Source organism: Jatropha curcas, chromosome 5, assembly GCF_041381405.1.
Source record: "Jatropha curcas cultivar XTBG-Jc1 chromosome 5, XTBG_Jcur_1.0, whole genome shotgun sequence".
NCBI lineage: Eukaryota > Viridiplantae > Streptophyta > Magnoliopsida > Malpighiales > Euphorbiaceae > Jatropha > Jatropha curcas.
This window is the reverse complement of record NC_143155.1, coordinates 29,327,055-29,339,313: the sequence shown is the minus strand read 5'-3', so window position 1 is coordinate 29,339,313 and position 12,259 is coordinate 29,327,055. Positions and strand designations below refer to the sequence as shown.

At 35.5% G+C, this 12,259-nt stretch overlaps 1 protein-coding gene across 1 annotated transcript; it reads left to right on the top strand.

The window, feature by feature from the left end:
• Nucleotides 1-2,629: 2,629 nt before the first annotated feature.
• On the top strand, nucleotides 2,630-8,687 carry ANL2 (Homeobox-leucine zipper family protein / lipid-binding START domain-containing protein). The gene is made up of 9 exons (XM_012228080.4): nucleotides 2,630-3,563; nucleotides 3,667-3,884; nucleotides 3,985-4,102; nucleotides 4,200-4,889; nucleotides 4,991-5,092; nucleotides 5,228-5,440; nucleotides 6,715-6,889; nucleotides 6,977-7,344; nucleotides 7,762-8,687. Exons 1-9 carry the CDS (start codon nucleotides 3,387-3,389, stop codon nucleotides 8,158-8,160), a joined length of 2,460 nt encoding a protein of 819 aa, XP_012083470.1. The 5' UTR covers nucleotides 2,630-3,386; the 3' UTR covers nucleotides 8,161-8,687.
• The last annotated feature ends 3,572 nt before the right edge of the window (nucleotides 8,688-12,259 follow it).

Sequence of the window (12,259 nt, the reverse complement as noted above, 5' to 3'; positions counted from 1 at the left end):
AGTCAGAAAGCTTCTTCATCTTCATGGACTATAACTCGTAGCGGTCAAACTTCATAATGTAAACGGAAGAGACGATAGGCTGGAAATATGGGCAACAGCGGCATTAATTTAACAGCAAAAAGAAATTAGCTGAAGGTGGGGCTAATGTCCACCTGTTGAAATAGTGCCATATAACGACAATTAAAATAATAATAATAATAATAAAAATACCAATAAGATGGGTTGGAGTGACGGCAAACGACCTTAATCCCCATAAGGTGAGAACACGATTTCATTGGAAAGGCAAAAATAACCTTATGCTTTAGTGGTGGAAAGGATTAAATCTCATCCGTCAGTGTGTCTGAAAGTGGAGTGATGGAATTAGTTAAGGCTTGGCATAGCATGGACAGCAAAATTAAAGGAATTAGGGTGTCTTGTTCAGATTACAACCTAATGAGAGTGAAAGGTCATGTGGGCTGTGGGCCTTTAGATGGCTATATAATCCCATTTTCATTCTCTCTTCTTTTTGTTTTTAGCTTTACATTTTCTTTTCTTTCTGACACTTTTGCTTAAACACATGCCCTTTTTTCTCTCCCTCTCTCTCTTGTAATTACTTCATCTAGTATATTAAACTTCTCATAAATGTCTAGCCATAGACACGGAGTTCGTGTTTCTGGTAATTTTTACCTCATCTACTGCTATTATTACAGCTAGCTTGCAACTCCATGTTTTCCTATTAATGGTGACAGTTTTCTAGTTTTTCTACTGCTTTAAGACGACGGAGAGTGGATAGTAGAGAAAGAAAAAGGCAATTCATTTATGTTAGATTATTAATTTCGTTTTCATTAGCTATCAAATTTTCCGTATTTGTGTCGAAATTAAATAATAATTTTCATATTCAAATTAATTAAAATTAAATCAAAAGTGTTGGTTTCATTTTTTTTTTTTATTATTGCACATAACATAATAACTCCACAGCTAAGTATAATAGTAGTGAGTAATAACTAAGCTTATTTAATAACAATAATGATTATAATGATTACATTTATTTATTATTTTTTGATAATTTGACTAAATCATGAAATCTCCGGAAAGTCAAATTGGTCCTCATTTCTTCTCATTAGATTTCTTAATCATTTGCTACGATTACAAATGGAATATTCACCATTTGTCCCTGGACTGGATGGTTTGGTAATTGTTGAAGAAATATCGAGGGGCTCAAACATTACTATAATTTATGTTATTAATTTAAAAATGTCTCAAATTAATTATTTTTTCTTATTGTACTTAAAATTTATAATTTATAATTCATAAGATTAAAAATATTTAGAATTGTAGAAATTTTATATGTTAAAAAAAAATTCAAATTTTTATGTCAAAGTTAAACTAATTACTATTATATGAAGAAAAGAATATTAAATATTGTTTGGTAAGAAAGCTTGACCCGAATTTCTCCGTTGGCCCTATTTAATTCATCCAAGATTTTTTCACCTTTTCGGGGCTAATCTGTCTAATTAACGTTCACAGTCATACACGGCGTGAGTAAATAACAGTTGCCATTTGTACGGCAAGCGTTGTATTTGGGACAGCAATTTGTTTATTTTTCATTTTTTTGGTAAAAAAAATAGTTATGATGCAGATTTATATTTTTAACTATACTCATAATTTGAAAATTTAATCGCTCGTTCCATAAAGAAAAAAAAAAATTCCGTTGCAATTCAAAATAATTACTGAATATTTTATATTCGCATATTTTCTAAAATGTAACACACAAATGTATTTAAACATACAGTATCATATAAAAATATCATATAAAAATAACGATGATTATTTTTCACCGATAATATAATTTTCAAATTATATTATTTATTTAGTTTTAATTTTGTTATTCAAAAATATATACATAATTTTATTCGTTTATTAAAAAATCAACAAACTCTTTATTAATTAAAAATCAGCGAACTATAATAAACAAATTTTAGATTATAAATAATATTTAAAAATTATGAATAAGTCATATTTCGTAATATAGTGAAAGATGTACTAAATTAGTGATTACGAGGACGGACGACAAAACACAGTCGTAAAGTCTAAATGATAATGAAAAGTCAATAGGAAATAGTACGTAGGAATTGTAAGAAATCCAAAAAAGAATGAAAATGATAATATTGTTAAAGATTGATTACCAGTTTAATTGATGATTAGTGATTAGTAATTAACTAACTATAATCACCGACCGCGAAAGAAGCTCTAAGATTTTATACTTAAAAATCTTTTTTTTTTTTTAATTATTACTTTTTTTAGCTTAAATTAATTCCTACAAAACCCTAAAAATAGAAGTACAGTTGCTATTACAGATCCAAAGTGCGCAGAGGGCCTGTTTGGATTGACAAGAAAGGAGGCAACGGATCTGAAAGCTCTCTGTATTCTGTAAAAGTAACTTGTTTTTACTTACACTGCCTTCTTCTTCTGATTACAAAAAGAGTCAAAAAAAGCTAATTCAATTTTTTTCTTTTTCCACTGTTAAATTCACAGACTTTGAGAGAGAAAGAGAAAGAGAAAGAGAGTCAACCGATCCTTTTTTTGGAGCTATGTATTTGTAAGGCTTCGAAGAGTCCACCACACATTGCGTTTTATCTTAGCCTTTTTTTTTTTTTTATTTCATCTTCTTCCTCTTCTCTCTCTCTCTCTCTCTCTCTCTCTCTCTCTTGCTTTGTCCTTTTTTTTTTAAGTTTCTTTTTTCTTTCTGCAAATCTTTCGTTTTCTTCTTTTTATCATATTTTCCTGCTACCCTTTTGAAGCTCAGTATAGTCAAGCATGCAGAGAACGAAATACTATTATATTTCCTTAGCCCAAAACTAGGGTTACTCTTTTTTTTCCTCAAGCTGTTCAGTGCTTACTTCTGCAATATAATTACTCCTTTCTCTCTCTTTTTTCTGCTCTTTCTTTAGGCGATAGAGCGATAAGCTTTTAGAGGGACACAGAAAAAGGAGGAGGAGAGAGAGAGGGATAGAGAACGAAGTGCTAAGCAGGAGATAAAAGGGTTTTTGCTTGCCTTCTTTCTCTTTCTTTCTCTCTGAAAAACAAAAAAACGTTTCTGTGAAGAGGAAGTTGGAGACATTTGGATATTATCCTTCTGTCTCCTCTACCTCTTTACTTTCTGGTTTCATTTACTTTTGTTTTGTCTTCTCGAAATACTATTTTTTGGTTTAGCTTTTCTTTTTTTTTTTTTTTCTTTTTGTTGACAATTTAACGGGTCTAATTGGGAAAATGGAGCAAATCTGTTGACGAGTAACGTGTGGGAAAATTGTTTGTAAATTTGTAGAGAATAAGAAGCAAATCTAGAGGAAGGGTGGGTTTATAAGTGATAATACTGAGAGGAAAAAAAACAGGCAATAATCAAGTTCATGAGTTTTGGGGGTTTCCTTGAAAACGGTAGTCCTGGTGGTGGAGGTGCAAGAATCGTGGCAGATATACCATACAGCAGCAGCAATATGCCCACTGGTGCAATAGCTCAGCCACGCCTTGTCTCTCCTTCTCTCACCAAATCCATGTTCAGCTCTCCTGGGCTTTCTCTCGCCCTTGTACGGCCTTTCATTTCCCTCCTCTTTGTTACTTTTTTATATTAGCAGCACCCAGTTTTGATGGCTCTTGGGATGTATTATCACTTTGTTCCTTTTTGTACAGCAACAACCGAACATAGATAGCCCAGGTGATATGGGTAGAATGGCTGAAAACTTTGAGCCAAGCGGTGGTAGAAGAAGCAGAGAAGAAGAACATGAAAGCAGATCTGGTAGTGATAATATGGATGGAGCTTCTGGTGATGATCAAGACGCAGCTGACAATCCTCCAAGAAAGAAAAGATACCACCGACACACTCCGCAGCAAATTCAAGAACTCGAAGCGTACGATTTTCATCTTTTATCAAGAGTTTGATCCTTTTGAATTAGTGAACGGATTTGCGCTGGATTTTTTTTTTTTTAATTTGTTGCTTTATCTTCACAGTCTATTCAAGGAGTGTCCTCATCCTGACGAAAAGCAAAGACTGGAGCTTAGCAAAAGGCTTAGCTTGGAGACTAGGCAAGTGAAGTTCTGGTTTCAAAATCGCCGAACCCAAATGAAGGTAGGAATAACTAATACCCATGGTTAATTATTTTCGGGTTTTTTTTCTTTGAGTTTTTGCTTGACATGAAAAATAAACGCGTGATTCTTGGCACTAGACCCAATTGGAACGCCATGAGAACTCATTACTCAGGCAAGAGAACGACAAGCTTCGTGCTGAAAACATGTCCATTAGAGATGCTATGAGAAACCCAATTTGTTCAAACTGTGGTGGTCCAGCAATTATCGGTGATATTTCACTTGAAGAGCAACATTTGAGGATTGAGAATGCCCGATTAAAAGATGAACTAGATCGAGTGTGTGCCCTTGCTGGTAAGTTCCTGGGTCGTCCCATTTCTTCACTGGCTGGTTCAATTGGCCCTCCGATGCCAAATTCAAGCTTGGAGCTTGGCGTTGGTAGTAATGGCTTTGGTGGTTTAAGCACTGTAGCTACAACATTGCCTTTAGGGCCTGATTTTGGAGGTGGGATTTCAAGTTTGCCTGTGATGAATCAACCAAGATCAACCACAACGGGCGTAACGGGTCTTGATAGATCACTTGAGAGATCTATGTTTCTAGAACTGGCATTAGCTGCCATGGATGAATTGGTTAAGATGGCACAGACTGATGAGCCTCTTTGGATTAGAAGTTTGGAAGGGGGTAGAGAAATATTGAACCATGAAGAGTATATGAGGACATTCACACCTTGTATTGGAATGAAACCTAGCGGGTTTTTTTCTGAGGCATCTAGGGAGACTGGCACGGTAATCATCAACAGTTTGGCTCTTGTTGAGACTTTAATGGACTCAGTAAGCTCTCTCATCCTCCATTTTTTTTCATTTAACCATTAAAAGTAGCAAGAAAGTGTTCGTAATAAATTTATTTAATTTTTATGGTTTTTGTTTTGTAGAATCGATGGGCAGAAATGTTTCCTTGCATGATTGCAAGGACGACTACGACGGATGTGATATCTAGTGGAATGGGTGGAACTAGAAATGGTTCACTTCAGTTGGTAAGCTAGCTACTGTTTTCTTTTTCAAGAAGTGCTATTTTTGGTAATTGTTAGCTACCAATTGATAAATTAAGCCATAATACATTTTCTAATTAACATCACTTTTACATATTATCAATTAATAATCAATTGCAGATGCATGCGGAGCTTCAAGTGCTATCTCCTTTGGTCCCCGTCCGTGAGGTAAATTTTCTCCGCTTCTGCAAGCAGCACGCAGAGGGTGTATGGGCAGTTGTTGATGTGTCCATTGACACTATCCGGGAAACTTCTGGTGCACCAACATTTATTAACTGTAGGAGGCTTCCTTCTGGCTGTGTGGTTCAAGATATGCCTAATGGGTACTCGAAGGTAAAAAAATATCATCACTTGTGCACTGCTAGTTACATTTTGTTCAGTTACTTAAAACTCAATTTGGGTTTGTTTATTTTTACATTTATTACATTTCTCCAGGTGGGTATTATTACTTCTTTAGCCATTAATGAGTTTGTTAAATTATTTGTAACATTAGAGCTTTAGTAGTTAACACAAGGCCAAAAATCATGAGCATTTCCATTCCCAAGCCACTAATTAGGGCTCATCAATCTAAAAATTTCTTTTGTTTTGTCTAGTGATTACTCACTGAATCCCCACACTGTCACCACCCCTAAACTTTTTTTAAGTCTCCCAAGGTATCTGAACCTTCCTAGACGACCTTTTTTTTATTATTATATTCACTTATGGTCTCAAATTATTTGTTTACATTTCAAGTTTCAACAACTAGGGTTGCTTAATCATTTATAATATTTCCCAAAGTACACTAGCAAATCGAGTATCTCACATTATTTTTATGAATAGAAGCCTCCATTACTTATATTTTGGTGCCTTGAACACATTGATTTCATATCCTTTACTGGTAAATGTCCAGTTATCTTCAACCTGGGTTGAATAAACAATGTATTTGATGTTTCTATTCCAATCTTTGATGCTGTCTTTCTTGGTTATCTTACTTACAATTAATAATTTAATTGTGTGTGATCTGGTTCCAGCCTGAATATGTGCTCACAAGAGACCTTATAGTCAAACTCCATGACTGTGCTATTTTGTTTCCATATGAGTATCCCAATCCTTTTTTAAACAACAGTACACATCTCGATGTCGCCTTCTACGTTGTACCTTGTGTTCCTTCGAATCTTTTAAACCCCTTTTTATCTTATTATCTATTTGATGCCAATCTTTTCATTGAGCCCAGCCTCGAGCCATTTACGAGATTTGTCTCCATTTCCCTCTGGTGAAATATTTTGCTTTTTTTCCCTTTCAATGGCATTGGGCATTGACCTCCCAAAATAATATAATATAGACTCTGAAGAAAATTTTACTTATAATAATAATAATAATAATATACTAAGAATCTCCCACAGTCCCATTTCAGATTTATTTTATGTTTTTAAAGTTTGACTATCAGCTTCCATTTCTTCTCCATGGAAGCAGAATCTCATCTTTATATCACAAACTTTTTTTTATTTTTTAATTTCTAAGATCATTGGCTGACAAAATAAAGAAACCTAATGTTTTCACCTGTAACTATCAACACCTTGTAATATTATATCGATGCAAGAAAATAACTAGTTGGTAATGAAATGCAGGTTACTTGGGTTGAGCATGCAGAATATGAAGAAAGTCAAATTCACCAGCTTTATCGCCCATTGATAAGTTCCGGCATGGGCTTCGGCGCTCAGAGATGGGTAGCCACCCTTCAACGCCAATGCGAGTGTCTAGCCATTCTCATGTCGTCCACTGTGCCCTCTAGAGATCATACAGGTTGATATAACCACCATTGTTTATTACATTCTTTATTCGCACAGTACAGTACGGTACAGGTTGATAAACAAAGTGTTAATTTTGCAGCGATAACTGCAAGTGGAAGACGAAGCATGTTAAAGCTTGCCCAGAGAATGACTGATAATTTCTGTGCCGGAGTTTGCGCGTCGACGGTCCATAAATGGAACAAGCTGAATGCAGGAAACGTGGACGAAGATGTTAGGGTTATGACTAGAAAGAGCGTTGATGATCCCGGCGAGCCACCGGGAATTGTGTTGAGCGCTGCTACTTCTGTTTGGCTACCGGTTTCTCCACAAAGACTCTTTGATTTTCTGCGCGATGAACGGCTGAGAAGCGAGTGGGACATTTTATCCAACGGCGGACCCATGCAGGAGATGGCCCACATAGCCAAAGGCCAGGATCACGGCAACTGCGTCTCGCTGTTACGTGCCAGCGTATGTAATCTATCCTTTTTCTCTTATTTTATTATTAAAATTTTTATAGAAATGAAAATGTCTGATGTGTCCCTGGCTGAAAGGTCAAATTGATGTGTGAAAAGGTGAATTAGAAAGGACGAGTTGGGAATTTGGAATTATCCAAATGGACAGGCATAGGCAGACAGTTGTTGCTTTGTAAGCATCAAAAAAGTCAAAATATAAAAACACCTGTCAACTTTCTGAGATGAATCTGATCCCATCTCTCTCTTACCTGATTGATTATTAGAAAATCAAAAAGTTTTGCGAGTCACAGGGTTTGACTCCCTCAATTGACAACACGTAAAATTGGAAATCCCAATGGCATGCCTGTAATTATATCTACATTTTGGGGCTCTTCTAAGAAGAGAAATTTATCATATAATTCTATCCGTGCAGGCTATGAACGCCAACCAGAGCAGCATGCTGATCCTGCAGGAGACATGCATAGACGCGGCGGGGTCGCTTGTAGTGTACGCCCCCGTTGACATTCCAGCCATGCACGTGGTCATGAACGGTGGCGATTCGGCTTACGTAGCACTACTTCCATCGGGCTTCTCTATCGTCCCTGATGGTCCTGGTTCTCGTGGGTCCCCTTCTACTAATGCTAACGGGCCAAGTAGTAACAACGGTGGCGGCCAACAGAGGGTGAGTGGGTCCCTTTTGACGGTGGCATTCCAAATCTTGGTGAACAGTCTCCCTACAGCCAAGCTCACTGTGGAATCGGTGGAGACGGTCAACAATCTCATCTCATGCACTGTCCAAAAGATCAAAGCCGCCCTTCAGTGCGAAAGCTGATCATCATCAATCCGTGAACCTGTAGTTTCCTCTGTTTTTAATCTTTAACATCGAGTGTGTGTCTGTTTAAGTGTGGTGTGATTCGCGGTGGCGGAAAAAGAAAAAGAGAGAGCTTGGTGAGTGAGACTATATAAAGAAAACCAAAAAAACGGTGTTTTGTGGGTGTTGAGTCAAGAACGAACCGCGCGTGGAGACTCCTTGCATGGATATATGCGTTTGTCGGTGACTCGGGTACGTACATGCAGAGCAGAACAGAGGCAAGGGTGGTGGTTCGGGTATTGACTCAGGTCGACCCTGAATTGGCTCAATTATTATTAGTAAAAATATTAGTTTCCAAAAGAGGGACTTTGTTTTTTTTTTTTTTTTTTTCAATTTCATTATTAATCCAATTTTCTTTTTCTTAATTTTAATTGGTTTGGAACTGGAAAGGGAAAAAGAAAAAAAACAAGTAAGTCTCTTGTTGGTGTCCTTTTTTCTGGTGTAATTAACTCATGTATTAATCTAATATTTTTGAGTTTTACCAAAAATCTACATCTCTTTCCTTGCACTGAGCTGAACTGAAATATCTAGGGATGAGCGTTGTTGTGCATATACTTGACGCGCCGCCAGAGAGCGTTTGAGGTAAGGAGAGAGTAAGGTATCTGTGGTGGTGGGGAGTAGACTGCTGAGGCTGAGAGCAATAAATGCGGGGGTAGAAGTTGTTGGAGAATAGCGTTGCTATCATTTAATGCTGAAGGTTTGGCCGTGTCCTTGGCTAGCTGTACGAACCAATGAAAGACCGACACGTAACATGGATGGAGAGGTTTTATAGCTGACACACAAACGGGGTGAAAGTGAAAGTAACGGTGTGTGTTTGGTCTACTGTTGTTGGGTTGTGATACAGAGATGAATTTTATTTGAAATTCACAAGATAAGAGTGAGGAGTGATGCGTAATTTCTAAATTTTCGAAATCATTTTAAATTTTTATGTCTAAAATAAATAAAAATGAGAACCCTAAATCTGAGGTGGGAAAATAAATCCAACATGAGAAATATATGTGTGGGGTCAGTCTCACGGAAGACAATAACAAAAAATATATAATTCCCTACCCACCACGCAATTCCCAATTTAATTTAATTTAAAAAACGAAACCTTTAATACTATATATTTACTTTAACCCCAGGGACTAAATAGTAAAGTAAGTAAGTAAATAAATAAATAAAATGGATGGTGCACGTGAGAAAGAGATGGTGTGAATATAATACGAGTAGGTATAGAGGAAGGCAATAAAAGTCAAGACAAGGAAAGGCTATCCGCAAGAGGGAATGGTCCCCTTCGCCCCTAAACTAAAAGGAAAGGAAAGGAAAGGAAACCCTTTCGGGACTGTCTTTCTCTTCTCTTCTTCGTCTTAGTTCCAAAAAGTCCTCTCCTGCGACAGATCCTTTCTACAGCTTCCTCTACCCATAACCTGCATGTGGGTGGGTTCCACCTTACACTTTGATTACGTCCTAAATATTAATCCTTTTCTCTTCTTGCATTCCATTATTATTCCTGCCCCACTTCAAGGTATGGACTTCTATGTCTGCAACAATTTTTTGCTCTTCTCCCTATCTTTTTTGTCTTCTTTACATTTTCCATTAATCCAAAAACCCATTTTGTATATATCCATTATACTAAATTTACCTTTCAAATAATTGGAAAATTTTCTGAAAAATGAAAAAATATTTAGATGTGTACAGCGTGTATTGAACGAGGTCCGTGAAAAAATAAATTTTGTCAAAGTACCCTCTTTTAAGTTATTTAATGTTCACTTTGACAAAATAAAATTGAAAGCTATACTGCTTGAATTAGGAAAGGTTTGTTTTGGTAGGTTGATGTGATTTTGCAGGTTCACAAGTTAAAAAAATGCCAAAGGAAGGCCTTTTTCCTAGAATAATCAACTTTTATGGGGACCCAGATATTGACTTGACGAAAAATACAATTAATAAAAATCAAAGATCAATAACTTTCTCCATTTAGCTAGACCAAAGCTTTCATCAACAATCAAACCACAAATAAATACAATGCTGGCCCATTAAAACTATTCAAATAATTTTCAATATTGCATGCTACTGATTTTTACAATAATACCCACCCTTCAAATCAATTACTACATTTAATTAAATCCTTAATACACACTTTAGACCCAGTAAGCTATGGGTTAAGCTGAGTTTAATTAATTCATAGGGTTCGAGAACCAATCCCTTTTTTTTTTTTTTTCGCAGAGTAAAAGATTTTATGATTAGGGTTTAATTAATTCATAGGGTTCAAGAAGCAATCCAATTACTTGTGCTGCTTAATATTACTCACGTGCATCACACGAAAACCTTGATCAACGTTCACTACAAAATTGAAATTCTATGTTTCCTCGTGAATCATATTTAGTAATACGTTTTTTCTTAAACAAACCAAAATATAAGCCATTAAGATTGTTACATGGGTATTAAGAAAATAATTAATTCTCTTAAGTTATAATAAAATCAAAGGTAATTTGATCAAAGTACTCTTTATTTCAAAACCAAGAGTAATTCTAAAAAAAATATTATTTATTACCCTTTGAAGTATTTAAAACGACTTATATTTTAGGGCAAAGAATATATATATATATATAGATCGATTATATCCATCGCATAACTTTCCGTATTTAGACCAAAATTAGTTCTACCTAATTTGGGTCCCTAAACTTGTCCAAGTCGAATGTCATTCATCAATCTTTATGTAACACATCAAGTACATGCATATCCTGCCTAACAATCGCATTCCTTTTGATTATTGATTAATCACTCTTAATACCTAATTATAAGGGACAATTGTTTTTTTTTTTTTTTCCTCTGAGAATTGTAATTCAGCACGGATAATCTGTTCTTCATTTAGATAGGATTAGTAATTATAAAGTTTGTTTAGTTTTGAGTTATGAAAGAAACTGTGAAATATATGATTGTACAGAACAGCAGAGTGCAATAATTAGCACTTGTCTACGTTCTTAGTTAGTTCACTTAATTGCAATTTGGAAGAAGCTAGTTTTCAAGAAAGCCAAATTGCCATTGCCAATATTTGGTGATGAGTTAGATAACAGTACCCATGTTTGGTTTGAGCATTTTTTTAAAAAAGTTATAATTAATACACACACGTACATTTATATATGGTAATGATGACGATCAGGTGTAAAACTGAATCTAGCTATCTGCATCAAGAAAAGGGTATGAGTTGAAAAAGCAGAAAAGTGCTTTTCTTCCTGCTGAAAGTTGAAACTGGATCAAACATTTATTGCCCTTCATTTCAATGGAGATGATATATAGCAGAAAGAAGAAAGAGATTGTTAGGTAGGTGAGGCAATTAATTAACTAAAGAAGCAGAAGGAGAGAATGGAAGAAGAAATGCCACCACTTCGGTTCGGAGCAATTAATAAGTAGGACCATTAATTGCCATAGCTAAGCTAAGTGTAAACATTTTATACAATAATGATATTCAGACCCACATATATATAGTACAATGAATAATAAGACATGCATATTTATTCTCTTCAAAAAAAAAAAAAAAAAAAAAACCCAACTAAATTGCATGGAAACAGAATCAGTGACGTTTTGTGATGTTAATTGGAAAAAGAAAAACCAGTCACTCAAGTTTCTTCAGACTGCAGGTGAAAATGGTTTCCAATGCATATTTGGAAATGATGCTCGAGATATTTTTTTTGAAGGTGGTAGGCCGTTCCGATATGACCTATATAAAGAAATTTCATTGAAATTAACTTTTCAAGGGGCATTTCAACTTTGATTTCATATTTAGAGAAGATGAATCATTTCAATTTGACCAAGATTTCATATCTTTGATAGTTGGGGCTTTGGTGGATTATCTTTCCCAAAAATTTCCATTGCAAACTCTCCCTTTCTTTTCGTTTGCTACTACTATTGATTCTTTAATGAAAATAAAGAGATTTGGGCCCCCAGAAAGAAGCCTGCTTAGAGGATGTAGGCCCAATATACTTGGGTCCACGTTCACAGAGTTTAAGGTTTAACTATGATGAATATGAAATTTAATTTGAGGCTAAAGCGGGTGCCTCGAAGATTGCATTGGGAAAGC